A 13611-nucleotide genomic window follows, 5' to 3' on the forward strand; every position below is an offset into this window, starting at 1 on the left:
CCAATAAAATTGATCCAGGGTTACGTGAATCTCTTGAAAATGGAAGTGTTGATCCACCGGAGCTTGAAGTATATTTTTTCTATCTGTCTTATTGCTCACATTGCCACAGAACTGCGCCATTTTTTATTGAAGCATCTAAAGCATTATCATGTCATCGTAATATAAAATTTTATGCATTTGATTGTCATGATAGAAAGCCTGGTACGGACGAACATATGACATTTTGTAATAATCTGAGAATTCATTCGTATCCTCATATTCGAGTTTATGCCAAATACAGAAAGTATTCTCTTGTTTTACGTTATGAAAATAAGAATCCATTGGTAACAACAGTACAACGTAATGCGTTCGTTCAGTGGATCAACACAACATGTAGTTTAGGTTTCTATGATGGTTGTTCTGCTGTCATGTCATCTAAAGAGTTAATTTCTTCGTCGACTCTCAATAATCAGAGTTTTACAATATTTTCCACTTTAGCACCATCTAAAAAAAATGACCTTGTGCCTCCTGTTTCCAAACTTGTAGAATTGGCCAACGAACCTCCCAATGCGACTTTGAGTATTTTAAATCAAGAAACGGTTGATAAGCGTTACTTGTATATTTTAAATTGTATTTATCGTTTATTAAAACAAGATTTTCTTTCTGGTTTAGCAGAGAAAGATAGAATTCCCAGCCATGTCTTAACGATCATTTTAGATGTTTTAATGGCGATAAGAAATTTGTTACCTGGTAACAACGTTCGGTTGCTGTTTCTTAATTTCGAGCAAGAAATTTTGAAGAATATGAAAGATGGAACACTACCTGTTGGAGATTATAAAAATTTGTTTAAGACTCACATTGAATTAAAGAAAGATTTTCCCTTAATCACTGCACCTTTTGGCGCCGTTTTTTCGGATATGTGGGTACTTTTTCATTTTTTAACAATCTCGAATCATGTTTTATGGCAATCCCGTGCAAATAAAACTTTCTCTCATTTTTTTTTATCACCATCAACAGAATCAAATGATGCGAATCTACTTTCGTACAGATATCCTATGTATCCTGAGAAAATGTTTAAGATACTGAAAAGTGTAATTTCCAGATCTTTGCCTTGCCAAAAATGTCGGAAGCATTTTTCCGCCGTTTCTAGTGTTGTAACGTTTTCAAAAGCAAGTCATGATTTTCAAAATTTGATGGAAAGCAATAAAAATTCGACTGAGCCAATCATCGATGATTCAAAATATTTAGTTCTTTATTTTTGGCGTCTTCATAATTTAGTTACCAGGCGTATTTTTTTAGATGAAATAGGATTTAAGTTTTCAAATTTACCTACAACAAAAACATTAGGCGGATTGGATGCTTTTGTAAAGAATTTCGGAAAACCTATCCAGGAATTGACGGATGGCTTTCCCTTAAAACAAGAATGTACTTTATGTTATCTTTCTGTGAAGATGAATAAAACAACGCCTGCTGAATATTTTAAACTTTTAAATAACGAGGATGTTAAAGGTTATAATTTTACGAGTCCATCTTCTCAAAAGTTAGATCTGTTGTCTGATCATTTTTTTGAATTCCATTTAACAAATACGTTAGGCTATTTAGTAAAGTATTACTGGAAGGATGAATGGTTCCCAAATAATGTAGTACTTCAATGGAATAATCGTCGACAGGCATTTGATATATCAGATTTCCAAAAAAAAATCACATCTTCACCTTCAAATAATATCACGAAGCACCCTGTCAATCAGAGTTCTACTCCAAATGTTGCAAAGAAAAATGAAGTAGTCGATGATAAACCAAATAATATCAACAGTACACTCGGTTTTGTCACGAATACAATTAACTCAACAAAAAATGAAATGGTAACGAGTTATCAAAAATTGGACAAAACACCACCTTCTAGCAATGCGACAATTTACGATAGTATTGGTGATATCGTTTCGTTCCACTCGTCAGGTGCATCTGGTATTTCAAATTTAAGTATTAAAAAAAAAAGAATAAGATCTGCTAATTCAACTTGGACAAATTTCAGTTCTAATGTTTCACCAGATGATGCAAACAACTCTTATTATATGAAGCCAAATTCTTACCAAACCATCACTTTAACCGGTTTGCCAAGTTTTGCGGATCCTCTCAATTCATCTACACAAACAGATCCTTTTCCAGTTAACGGCAGACATTATTTAATTAATGAAACAAAACAAACTAACACTTCGACTACTCATCTCTTGTCTGACATTTTCTCTACTAACAACACGAAAAGTGATTTATTTTCTAATACTCCACTTTCTAATGAAAAACTCTTTATAATAACAAAGTATTTGATTTTAATATGTTTCATTTGTTTAGCGTTTCTTATTGTGATTTCCGTTTGTCATCGAACGAATTAAAAGTGTAGTAAAATCATTTTTTTGTTTTTAGAAAACTTATTAAAATAAACTGCATTTATTGTTTTTAAAATACTTTGACTGACAGGATTGTTCAATGTTCATTCTAGTTCCTCTTGAAACGTACTTTCCACTAACAAGCATATAGATTCTGTGTTTTATTGTTTATAAATCCTGTTCAAACCGTTTTTTGGTTAATAAAATAATTTAAATAGTACAATAAAATATAAATGTTTCCTTTATTCTTATTTTAACCTTAATCGTTTTGATAAAGTCATCAACATTATCAGTTTTTTTAAAAGACATTTTTTTACGAAAATATAATGACATTAACAAGACAAAATCGTTGGAGTCTCCAGAAGCAAACTAGAATTTCTTTTGTTAGAAACAGACTCTAATTCTTTATCTGTAGGAATCTAGACAGAAAAGTCATACCATAATACAATAGTTCGTCCTATTGACTACGTAAAAACTCATTCAGCTTACTTGACGCAGAAAAAAAAATGGTAGTAGATTAAAACATCCACAAATACATATAAACGCAACTAGATGATCAAAATGGGTTCCATCGATTTTTAATGCTTTTTTAACATATTTATTTAATATTGATTCAACACTTCATTAATCTAACAATCGTACCAAACATCAAAAGTGAAGAAGAACATTTCGATAACGCTGAACCAAGATTACGAACTGCAATCATCGTACTATATGCAGATCCCTCTAACCCACTAGGACAAATACAAGCTGTTAACACTAACAAGGGAAGAAGTTGGATCTAGAAACGAAAAAAAATGGGTTAAAAATATGTTCAATGTTTTCGTTATTAGAACACCTCGGCGACAGCTTCGTTTAAAAAGCCTCCGCTTAATACGAAAAGCTTGTCTAAAAAATACACCCAAATTGGTCAAAAATCGTATTTTTAGTAAAAATTTCATTTCTTTCATACTAGAAATGCCAAGACGCAGGTTTAATCCTGTTACTAAAAGTATTGGTGCTAGAGACATGTAAAAATACGAAATTTTTAAAACAATGCTTCTTTTGTACATGGAGTGTCTGTGGACGTAGTTTCTATTTAAAAAGTACATTTTAACATACACAAATAAATTGGAAGAGAGAATAAAATACTTGTCCAAAGTATCTAAAGTTTTACGAATGAACTTGAATGAAATAAAATTTAAACAAAAATTGATTACTTTTCGATAAGACGTAGTATACATTGATTTTCGGTAAGCCAATGCTCCGGCTATCGCAGCCATACCATAAGTGAAACGTAATGTCCCCATAAAACTAGGCTTGAAATCAAGTACATCCGTGTAGTAAAAGAATAAGGCGTCATCGTAATCAGGACCCGCCCTTTGGATCATAAAAATGTACTAATACTGATTATTCGAAACTGACAACGTACATAAAAACTAAAATAAAGATAACAGGGCCTAAAACCACCATTTGTTTTAAATTGCTTTTGTACAATTTCAACTACCCCAAATAAGTCTCTGACGCAGAAAGGTTAAAAGTTCTAAAAATTGCTGGGTAGCATTTCTCGAAGGTATCTAGATAATTCAAAGTAAAACAAAATTTCATTTTTGAGATGGTACTTTAGTTTATAACACCAACTTTTATTGATTCTTTTAAAGGTAAAGCAGCAAAAAAAATTATTAACGGGAAAAAAGCTGTCGTTAAAAAAACTGTTTTTTTGGGAACCGTCTAAAAAAAAGTTTTAAGGATCAACAAAATACCCTTTTTTGTATATTAAAATACTAAAAATAACCTCTAACAAGTATCCTGAGAAAAAAGCAACAAGAAGAGATCCAACGCCCTAAAATATAACAAGCCACAAGCTAATTAATTAATTAATTAATCACATATTGGATATGACCTTGGCCATTGTAAAATCTGAAACACCACTCGATGCATCCTCCCGCAACCCCTGACTTAATTCTACTAGCAGGGCCTACATAAAGAAAAAATAAACAGGATACTCTATTGTTATTATCATAAACTACTTCCGCAATGGCACTACAAAACGAAGCACTGAAGGCTATAATAAATAAGGATAACACAGCGCCTATAACTCCATGAACTCCGTAACCCAATAAAATGAAGCCAAATGTTTGCAAAACAGAAAAAAATAGAAGATAAGGTTTGCGTCTTAAACCTATTAAAGAAAAAGAAGTGATTTTGTTGAAAAAAACAAATTCTATAAAAAACAGAATGCCTACCAAAAATAGGAAACGAATCACTGTAAAATGCTAAACAGGTTTTATTTGTACAACAAAAATCTGAGAAATTTTTTTGTTACCAAACAAAGGTTTTAAAAACCATGGAAACGCTGGTGCGACGAATAGTAAAGACACTTGAGCAGGGGAGAGTCTGTAACATATTAAGAAGAATCACTTGGTCTTCTAAGCAAAATCTACTATGACACGGTTTTAATTTAATAAAAATAATCAAGCAACTAGATAAAAATATCCTTTTTGACGGGGTCTCCTACCCTAAATCATCCTAAACATTTTCTTAATAATTGAAGATCAACATAATACAACATTTATTTTTACCTTAAATAAGTAATAAATAGCTAATGAAGCTAAGTGTGTTAATCCTTCTATAAAACAATTACTTTTGAATACACTGTTGCATGGCATGATTATACCTGAAAATCCAACCTATTGTAAAAAAGACTATCATAACAACGTTAATCAAAACGCAATGAATTGTACCATAAGCACAACGACGGATGCAAGACGGATCATTGACGATTCTACAGCCTCACCTTCATTGATTTTCATCTCAGAGTCCTTCTTAAAGGATTTATGCCTTTTCTCCGCAATAGTATTTGATAGCATTGCATGTTCCTCTAAAAACGAATCACTACGTGGCATCGATGAATGTGTTTCGAATATTTTTGACATTTCGGGTTAACAGAAAACTAGTGGTGTACCAATTATTTTCTAATTTTTTTTTTATTGGTATCACTCCAAAAATTTTCAGGTGTGCAAGGACGGGTGTGATCAAAAATTATAAATCAGAAAATATTTTTCTGTTTCGAGTGATATTAATCTTCATTAATATTCTTTTTTGAATGACAGAAAAAAAAAATTAGATTTTTAATCTTTATAAAGTTAGTCAGGTATCAATCCAATAACTACCGTTTTCTTGAAAATATTTCAAATTCCAGTCCTATGAAACATATGTGTGAGTGTCTAGTGCAAGGTACTGTTTCTTAATATTTAAAATATTGTCGTTACCGCATAGTGAGAAATCGCATTTTTGAGTTGAAAACTTTGGTTACATGACAAAATGCACTGAACGTGTCGTTGTTTCTTTTTGGTAAATTGAATAAAGTCACACAATACAACCATATTTCGTACTATTATCATGCTTTCATATTAAAGTATTCTTTTTTTTAATATTTAGAAATGTAACATTTAATTGACATTTCGTTTTAGTATTCTGTCGTATGACTCTTAATGAGAATCAAATATTGGTAGCAGATCAGAATAAGATGTTGATATGAGTTTCTTCATTATGTAAAAATTCTTCTTCTTGTGAGAATTTTTTTTAACCACACCAAGAGTAACCTTATGCTCTCTAGTCTATTTTGTAAAACAAATTTTTTGTTTAGTGAATGACCCTAACTTCTAGTATAAGTTAGGGTTATTGTCAACAGAAACGCTTTGATAACATGATCGTGTTTCAATGGTGATGATAGCAGAATTATATTAGACCTATGAAAGAAGTGGTTCAGATATTTATCAGAAGGATGAAGAAAAAAAAAACAGTTTTTGTGGATTTGTTGATCGAATAATATTTCCATCCATTCATTAAAAAAATTAACGTATTCTTTTTATATCAAAGTATACATTAAACTATGAGTGAAATTTTATGGGAGCCTGACTCGGAAGTGTTGGGTTTACTCTTAAGTATTTTAAATGAGGCAGGAATTCCTAATACGGCAGTTCAAAGCCATGTTGCGGAATCTATCAATAACCTCAATAAAAAATGCAATATAGCTTGCTACTATGCATTTTTGTTTTCATGCTTACCTGATTGTGATCAAGATGTACGTCAACGTGCGGGTCTCTTACTAAAAACTCGTATTCCCTTTTTATTTTCTTGTGTTTCTGGAAAAGCTGATGTTGTTTGGAATGTTGAAGATAACTATTTGAATTCTCATCCTTTAGAAAAACGTTTTCAGTGTATATTACAATATGTCAAAAATTGTATCATGAAAGGTATGTGTGATTCGTCTACAGTTATCCGTCATACCGCAGCAACAATTTTAACGACACTTGCGCATAGTGGATCAAAGGAAGAAACACTTGAATTACTTTCTTATTTGATTCAACTTTTGGAACACCAGAATAGTGATATCCGAAATACATCTTTTCGCCCTATAGCAATGATTATAGAGGATGAATTAAAAACGTCTTACAAATCAATAGATTATAGTTTCATGTCTTTTTCAGAAAAAACACTCTTTCCAAAAATTTTTTCTGCATGTAATTATGATTCAACATTTCGTTATTACTGCGTGTTGTGTTTAAATCAATTTAACTCAAAAGGGTGTTTTTCACCAAATGAAGTATTCCATCATCACCTACAATCTTATTGGGAACTTTTAGGTAAACTTGCTCTTGATCCATCTATTGAAGTACGACAAGAGACTTTACGAGGAATGGGACTAATGGTGATGCGTTGGTATAAAGTTGTAGCTGACAGTCTAGAGTCACTTTTACCTTTTCTTATCCAATGCATTGACGTTTCTCAGCCTTATAATATCAAACTTGAAGCTTCTGATGTTTTAAGACATATTGTCTTTGTATGTGATAAAGATGAACCTTTAAAATGCATTATTCCATTGTAAGCTTTATTTTTTGTCTACTTGATAAATGTCTCACTAATATTTTTGTTTCAAAGAATTATTCCAAAGCTATTTATTAATACTCGTTATTCCGAGTGGGATTACGCTCAAATGGATCAGCAGCAGTTTTATGATGATTCGGAACATTATTTAAGTAAATCTAAAGACATTCATAATGTTTCGAATGCCACTATGGGTAACAACGCAACGGTAGGAAGAAACAAGGTGAAACATTTTTGTGTATTGTATTGGAAAGCAGAAGAATGATGATGATGATGATGATGATGAGTTTGAAGATGAAAGTAATGGTATGCTCACATCTACCTGGGGTACTAATTGGACTTTACGTAAGGCGTCCGCTGTTCTTTTGGATCGGTTTTCTTTTCGTTTTGGAGACTTAATTTTGCCCTATGTTTTACCTCAAATTGATCAATGGTTAAAGAACGTGAAAGTGTGGGAATCGCGTGAAACAGCTATACTTGTACTTGGGGCGATTGCACGTGGCTGTTTGAATGGACTTCGACCGTTTCTGGCAGATATCATACAAGTTCTAATCCAAGTGTGTGATGATTCCAGGGTAATGATATGGTGTGTTACACTAACTAGTGATAATCAATACTTTCTTAGCCTATTCTTAGAAGTATTAGCGTATGGGCCATTAGTCGCTTTTCTCCTTGGATTTGCACAGAATCCACTATGTTAGAAACAGTTGTAATACGGGTATTTTTATTAAAAAAAAAGACTTGAATTTTTCATACAACTATTCGACAGATGCTACGACGTATTCTTGATGGAAACCAATGTGTTCAAGAAGCTGCTTGCTCAGCCTTTGCCTTTTTAGAAGAAACAGCAGCTGATAAATTGTTACCTTTTTTACCTTCCATTATGTCAACGTTTCATCAAGCTTTTTCTATTCTTCCCGTAGGTTTGTTTTGCTTTAAGACCTTGTCTAAAAAAAGAAAAAACCTTCTTTTATCTTTATCACTCCTCTTATCATGACATTCTCTTAAAAAAAATTCTTTTCTGTGAACTTTTAGGGGAAAAATGTCATTGTGTTATTAGATGCTATCATCGTTCTAATTGAAGTGATTAATGTGTGGAAAGATTTACCGTGTGTGCATCAAAATATAGTCGAGCCGTTGTTACAACGTTGGATCAATGTTTCATGTGAGTGTCCTTCTTTTACAGCTTTATGTGAATCCGTTAGCCGACTTATTTTTGAAGCAAATAAAGGTGAAAGAAAAAAATTAATTTGAATACATTCAACAGAAAAAATAATTTTTTTTCGTTTTGCGCTTTAGATATCGCTTCATATAAGCATGTCATTTGGCGCCATTGTTTAGTTTTAGTACAACAAGGCTTAGATCAATTAACAAGTGTTAACAATTTTGTACAATCATCGCAAGCATCTCGTACACTGGTTTCCTGTGATACGGTGTCAGTCGAGTATCGCTCGAACGCCTACACGGCTACGACATCACTCGAATCGGGTGTACATATTATGTATATGTTATGTGATATTTTCCAAGAAGACATCAAACCATGTTTTGAAACTATCGAGTCTAGGGATATGATCATTCATTGTTATACGGTAGAAACAACTTTGTGGTAGCGTAACAAAAAAACGTTCATGCTTTGTTGTGTTGTGAAAAATTAGAAAACTACTAAAGATGAAAGAATTCATGGCAACGTCAAGCACGACTGCCTTGGTGTCCTTAGCTACATACTCAGCTATACGTCTTTTCAACCTACTGTGTGTATCCCTACTTTAGTTCCGTTGGTACAGAATAAAATAAAGAAATGGACTAAACGCTTCTGTGTGTTCCTTTCTTTGTGTGTTTTTCCAAACAAAATACCTTTTAGGTTACTGATGATATTGACTCTCCTTATATAGGAATCTGCTGTAACGCCGTGTGTTGTTTAGAAAAAATCGTTGCAAGTGTTTTTCCATCTCATGATTCTGTTCACACTTCCTTTTTTATGTCGTATAACGCGACCATTATGGAGAAACTTGCTGGAGCATTTATACGTTTTATAGAAGATGAATCGGCTTTTGTTTTATATGACAAGCTAGTGTCAGCAATACCTTATGTGGCAAGGGTTTCATCTCCTCCGGTTGTACATATGATCTCGGATGTGTTTGACATTTATGTTCAGCATATTAATACTATGAAACATTCTCCTATGAAAACGCAAGCTGTGCAAGGTAAAAAATGAATCTTGACACAATTGCGTATGAATGGAATTTCAGGCATATTGATTCTTTTATCAATTGATCCCATGCTTGCATTTAATTGTTTAAGTTTACTTCTAGAAACCATTTTATCACTTTTTATGGATGTACCATTAACAGAAAACCACTTATATCCTGATGGCACATCACATAATTCGATGGAATGCCATCAAACTGTTATTTCAACTCTCTCACGTACGTTCCGAAATAACTTTTACTAAAATTATTTATTTCAAACAATCGGTATGTTCTTATTCATTTGTAGAACTTGAAGCATTAGATCCTTGTCAATTTCGTAATGCATTAACATCTCTTGATGCCTCCTATCAGCACTGTTTCCAAAATCTTAGTTCGTATTCTTGACAACAGTAAGATAATCTTTCTACACTGACTTAACTTGACTTTAAAATTTTTTTTTCAATAATAATAAAAATTCACGTTTTAATTTTTTTTCACTTTAAAAGAATTGATGCCTTTTATTATTTTTTTATTGTTTAAAAGAGTAAAAGAAACTTTTTTTGTGTGTTACCTTTATTTTATTTTTTAATTAGTTTATCTGTTATTTTTTTTTTACCAATGTATCTGTTATTTTTTTTTTTTATACAAAACAATAATTACTAAAAAAATGTTTTCTTGTTCTCGGCGGTAAAGCGGAACATCACATGAAGGTCGTTATACTACAAAGGGTTCACATTGAAAAGCAATGCTTGTACGTTATTGGTACGACATTGGAAAAAAAAAATATCATAATTTGTAACATTAATAAAAAAAAACGACATTTCAAGTACGTATAATGAAAATACTTGTTTTATCTTGGTATTCATTTAATTTTAGCTGCGTACGACAGAAATAACAAAATATAGGCACTGTGTTGAGGTGAGCCTACTTTCATTTTTTTTACGTGTAACTCAATGCGTCGTTTATTTTTCCCAGGAATAAGCCCTGCAATAGGGAGATATGTCGAAAAAAGCCACTTAAATGCCAAGCTAAAGTATTTTTTACGTAAGTGTCATATGTTGTGAAAGTATATGAGAAAACAAGAAAGTGCTGTACTAGTTCATCCAGCCGGCCCTTTAACCATTCATTTTTGGGCACCCACATTTAAATGGGGTATCACATTAGCTAATTTAGCAGATATGGGTTGCTCACCACAGAAAATTTCATGGGAAACTCAATTAGGTGGTTTCAACGTTTTACAAAATTTTCTGTTTGACATTTGTTTGTAAAAAAAAAATGCAGCTATCACAGCAACAGGACTCATTTGGTCTCGCTTTAGTTTAGTGATCACACCGAAAAATTGGAATCTTTTTTCAGGTAATAAAAATATCTTGTTAACACAAAGAAGACTTTTTAATTTCGCGCAACCGTTGCTTCTTGTTCCTTAGTTAACGTACTTATGGCCGGTAGTGGAATGTATCAACTCTTTCGCGTGTATAAATATAAACAAAAGAAAACTTAAATCGTTAGTAGTCAAAAATTACAATTAGAAAATATCAATTTGTTAGTAAATGTAACACACTATACCTAACAATTCACTATTGCTTCATTTGTTGTGTAAAAGATAACCCTCTGTTTAACACCTGTTCCTAATAAACTTTTAAACACGAAAACACTTGAACTTGCACGATCTTGACTCTAAACCATAAAATTGGTTATCAAATGTCCATGTCCGATATAGATGAACCCGAAACGCTAACGTTTAAAGAAAAGCAATCTAGTATCAAATTGTGCCACGATCTTTACCTCTCACATTTCGTCAATTTCACTCAAATCGACTCACCATCCTTACTGAACGTTGATACAATTGAGAAGCCAGTGGATGCGCTACCTACAACTTTTTTAATTCCCCGTTTTAATTCAAAATATTTTTTTAAAGAAGGCCTTTTATTTGAAACATTGTCAACCAGGTAAATCTTGATGAAAACATTGTTTAGCCTCAAAAAATTCTAATGACAATTCCACTATTTCCTAAGGAATAGTTTTCAAAGCATTTCTTGTTCCTTCTCAAAAAATTTTAGAGAATATTTTTATAATAAAAAATTTCTTTTGAATTTTTTTCACCAAAAAAAATATGATCAAAGTCTAGTTTGTCGTATAACAAAAGTGTTAGGATACAACTACTTTTTTTTTCACTATTGAACAAGAAAAAAATACAATTTTTTCTGTTACTAATAGAAAAAAGCTTGGGTTGGAGTTAAAGTGGTTTTGATTGCAATTAACAACACTTGTACATGATTTTTTCGACAGATTGCTTTTACGTAGGAATCATCACAAAACCTGGCTATCAAAACATTTTTATTCTTTACCTAGATCCATGCTAGCATTGGATGCAAGTCAGCCGTGGCTCATCTTTTGGATCGTTCATAGTTTTATATTACTTGGCTCTGACAACTTGGAGGATGCTGTAGATGAGGAATTTAAACGATTTCAAGCCAAGTAATTTAGTTCAATAACACGACTTTGTATACGTGGAGACTTGAACCATCTCCCTTACTATTTCTGTATAGAATACCCCAATTTCTCAAAACAATGTTGTGCGGGTTGGGCGGTTTTAGTGGAGGCGCAGGCCAATTACCTCATCTTGCGACCACCTATGCCTGCTTAGCAAGTTTGGTGGACTCAAGAAATTTTGATATGCTGCTTAGTCTAAACAAGTAAACAATTTTGGTTTTGTCGGTATGCGTTTTGTTGAAAAAGAGACATTTTAGACAGACATTCACGTGCTGGTTGAAATCGTTAAGGGATCCTGTGACTGGAGGATTTTTTGTTCATGAAGGTGGAGAACTTGATATAAGGTAGAATGTTGTAACAAATAGTATCCTGATTTACTAAAGTTGTGATCTTGAAGAGGAACTTATTGTGCTATAGCTATAGCGACCATACTTGATTTGGATAAAGAGGCTCTGTTTGAAGATATTGAATTTTATATTAAAAGGTGAAAATTGTAACGACATAGAGAAGGTAACAACATAAATGTTGTGTTGTGCTTGAAAAGTTTGCAGTCCTACGATGGGGGAATTGCGGGATTTTTTGAAGAAGAATCGCATGCTGGATATACCTATTGTGGCTTAGCTGCATTAGCTCTGTTACAAAAAGCTCATTATTTAGACTTAAATGCCTTACTAGTAATAACCAAAACAAAAAATAAAAAAAAAATTTTTTTTTTTTTATGAAATTCAGTTTTGGGTGGTTCAAAGGCAAAGTAGTGAAACCGGAGGCTTCCAAGGTCGATGTAATAAATTACATGATAGTTGTTATAGTTTTTGGTGTACTGCCACCATTCAAATTTTAAGTCAATTAAAAATGGAAATACCGTCTCTTTACCAGCCGTGTATATTCAATACAAAATCATTACAAGTAAACATAATGTTCATTCTTAATCACCTTGAAAAAATGCACCCTGTTGTTCATGTTAACGTAGATGTATATTCTTGGATGTTGTCAAGAAGGATTTAAAGAAAATATGCTCATTTATAAAGGGGGTTTGAAGGATAAGCCTCAAGCCACGCCAGGTAGGTCACCGCGACGCGTTCCAAACTCATGTTTTCCCTAGCGACTCTACACTGAAACTTGTCTATTCTCTTTTTAGATTTATACCATACATGCTACGCTTTAAGTGGTCTTTCCATTTTACAGGTAGGTGCAAAAAAAAAACGTGCTGCAACAAGTCCTGAAATTATGTCAGTTTCGCCATATAGGTAATGAGTCCAGAAGATTTATTTAATGGACCTCCTTTAAAACATTCCATTCATCGCTTACAAGAGACAAATCCTTTGTTAAATATTACAACGGCATCTTGGAACCAATGGATTAGTCAACGCAATAGAAAAATTTTGTTAGCGCCAGTAGTACACGACTGACCTATTTTCGAAATTGCCTACACTCTCACAATCCGCTGTATCATTCTATTAACAAGTACAGATAACTTTATCTTATTCAAGACAGCAAGACACCTTCATAGTTTATTAAGTTTCCAAAGACTATGTGTTTTATAAAAAAATTCACAAGAACACTTTTAAAAAGCCAAAGTCTTGAAAAACAAATATTCTTAACTAAAATAATTACTTATTGTCAATAGAAATTTTCATTCCTTAAAAAAACATTTATTGTGAATAGAAATATTCACTATTTGTAAAAAAAAAATTTAT

General features: G+C 32.4%; 4 protein-coding genes across 10 annotated transcripts; 3 read left to right on the forward strand and 1 right to left on the reverse strand.

Annotated features, from left to right (window-relative positions):
• Positions 1-2378: 2378 nt before the first annotated feature.
• LOC128883473 (uncharacterized) lies at positions 2379-5427 on the reverse strand. Its single transcript, XM_054135862.1, has 19 exons — positions 5087-5427; positions 5020-5032; positions 4925-4971; positions 4861-4871; positions 4669-4739; positions 4589-4618; positions 4373-4524; positions 4246-4320; positions 4138-4185; positions 3984-4073; positions 3850-3919; positions 3775-3802; positions 3563-3722; positions 3465-3507; positions 3316-3363; positions 3202-3251; positions 3006-3144; positions 2853-2947; positions 2379-2782 (listed from the first exon to the last, which is right to left on the reverse strand). Exons 1-19 carry the CDS (start codon positions 5276-5278, stop codon positions 2696-2698), a joined length of 1449 nt encoding a protein of 482 aa, XP_053991837.1. The 5' UTR covers positions 5279-5427; the 3' UTR covers positions 2379-2695.
• A 6-nt stretch (positions 5428-5433) lies between these two features.
• LOC128883472 (transportin-1-like) lies at positions 5434-10093 on the forward strand. Of its 6 annotated transcripts, XM_054135855.1 has the most exons (13): positions 5481-5561; positions 5622-5696; positions 5784-7229; positions 7287-7440; positions 7487-7807; positions 7858-7950; positions 8002-8151; positions 8268-8463; positions 8532-8821; positions 8888-9010; positions 9094-9436; positions 9482-9658; positions 9729-10093. In XM_054135855.1, the coding sequence occupies exons 3-13, from the start codon at positions 6238-6240 to the stop codon at positions 9824-9826; spliced, it is 2937 nt and encodes a 978-aa protein (XP_053991830.1). In that variant the 5' UTR covers positions 5481-5561; positions 5622-5696; positions 5784-6237; the 3' UTR covers positions 9827-10093. The 6 variants fall into 6 exon arrangements, with proteins under 6 accessions (XP_053991831.1, XP_053991834.1, XP_053991832.1 ...); XM_054135856.1 differs by having other exon boundaries at positions 5434-7229; positions 9729-9831; positions 9928-10093; XM_054135861.1 differs by lacking the exons at positions 5481-5561; positions 5622-5696 and having other exon boundaries at positions 6503-6601; positions 6669-7229.
• Positions 10094-10353: 260 nt separating this feature from the next.
• On the forward strand, positions 10354-11073 carry LOC128883475 (uncharacterized). The gene is made up of 4 exons (XM_054135865.1): positions 10354-10465; positions 10520-10642; positions 10703-10777; positions 10849-11073. The coding sequence occupies exons 1-4, from the start codon at positions 10375-10377 to the stop codon at positions 10920-10922; spliced, it is 363 nt and encodes a 120-aa protein (XP_053991840.1). The 5' UTR covers positions 10354-10374; the 3' UTR covers positions 10923-11073.
• Positions 11074-11081: 8 nt separating this feature from the next.
• On the forward strand, positions 11082-13529 carry LOC128883474 (uncharacterized). Of its 2 annotated transcripts, none has more exons than XM_054135863.1 (10): positions 11082-11370; positions 11711-11899; positions 11971-12117; positions 12172-12258; positions 12312-12398; positions 12459-12588; positions 12644-12820; positions 12885-12975; positions 13053-13099; positions 13162-13529. In XM_054135863.1, exons 1-10 carry the CDS (start codon positions 11123-11125, stop codon positions 13321-13323), a joined length of 1365 nt encoding a protein of 454 aa, XP_053991838.1. In that variant the 5' UTR covers positions 11082-11122; the 3' UTR covers positions 13324-13529. The 2 variants fall into 2 exon arrangements, with proteins under 2 accessions (XP_053991838.1, XP_053991839.1); XM_054135864.1 differs by having other exon boundaries at positions 13149-13326.
• The last annotated feature ends 82 nt before the right edge of the window (positions 13530-13611 follow it).

The sequence above is a fragment of the Hylaeus volcanicus genome, unplaced genomic scaffold (assembly GCF_026283585.1).
Source record: "Hylaeus volcanicus isolate JK05 unplaced genomic scaffold, UHH_iyHylVolc1.0_haploid 12221, whole genome shotgun sequence".
Lineage (NCBI taxonomy): Eukaryota > Metazoa > Arthropoda > Insecta > Hymenoptera > Colletidae > Hylaeus > Hylaeus volcanicus.

Bases quoted from the DNA above. Each gene is read 5' to 3' on its own strand.
- LOC128883473 (XM_054135862.1), bottom strand. From the start codon at position 5,278: ATGTCAAAAATATTCGAAACACATTCATCGATGCCACGTAGTGATTCG. The intron at 4,186-4,245 runs GTCATATCCAAT...GTTATATTTTAG, and splicing joins CAGATTTTACAATGGCCAAG to GGCGTTGGATCTCTTCTTGT. The intron at 3,723-3,774 runs GTACGTTGTCAG...TATGATCCAAAG, and splicing joins ATCTTTATTTTAGTTTTTAT to GGCGGGTCCTGATTACGATG.
- LOC128883472 (XM_054135856.1), top strand. From the start codon at position 6,238: ATGAGTGAAATTTTATGGGAGCCTGACTCGGAAGTGTTGGGTTTACTC. The intron at 7,951-8,001 runs GTATTTTTATTA...ACTATTCGACAG, and splicing joins TAGAAACAGTTGTAATACGG to ATGCTACGACGTATTCTTGA. The intron at 8,152-8,267 runs GTAGGTTTGTTT...GTGAACTTTTAG, and splicing joins AAGCTTTTTCTATTCTTCCC to GGGAAAAATGTCATTGTGTT.
- LOC128883475 (XM_054135865.1), top strand. From the start codon at position 10,375: ATGCGTCGTTTATTTTTCCCAGGAATAAGCCCTGCAATAGGGAGATAT. The intron at 10,643-10,702 runs GTGGTTTCAACG...AAAAAAATGCAG, and splicing joins TTCATGGGAAACTCAATTAG to CTATCACAGCAACAGGACTC. The intron at 10,778-10,848 runs GTAATAAAAATA...CTTGTTCCTTAG, and splicing joins AAATTGGAATCTTTTTTCAG to TTAACGTACTTATGGCCGGT.
- LOC128883474 (XM_054135863.1), top strand. From the start codon at position 11,123: ATGTCCATGTCCGATATAGATGAACCCGAAACGCTAACGTTTAAAGAA. The intron at 12,259-12,311 runs GTAGAATGTTGT...GTGATCTTGAAG, and splicing joins GGTGGAGAACTTGATATAAG to AGGAACTTATTGTGCTATAG. The intron at 12,976-13,052 runs GTAGGTCACCGC...TTCTCTTTTTAG, and splicing joins TAAGCCTCAAGCCACGCCAG to ATTTATACCATACATGCTAC.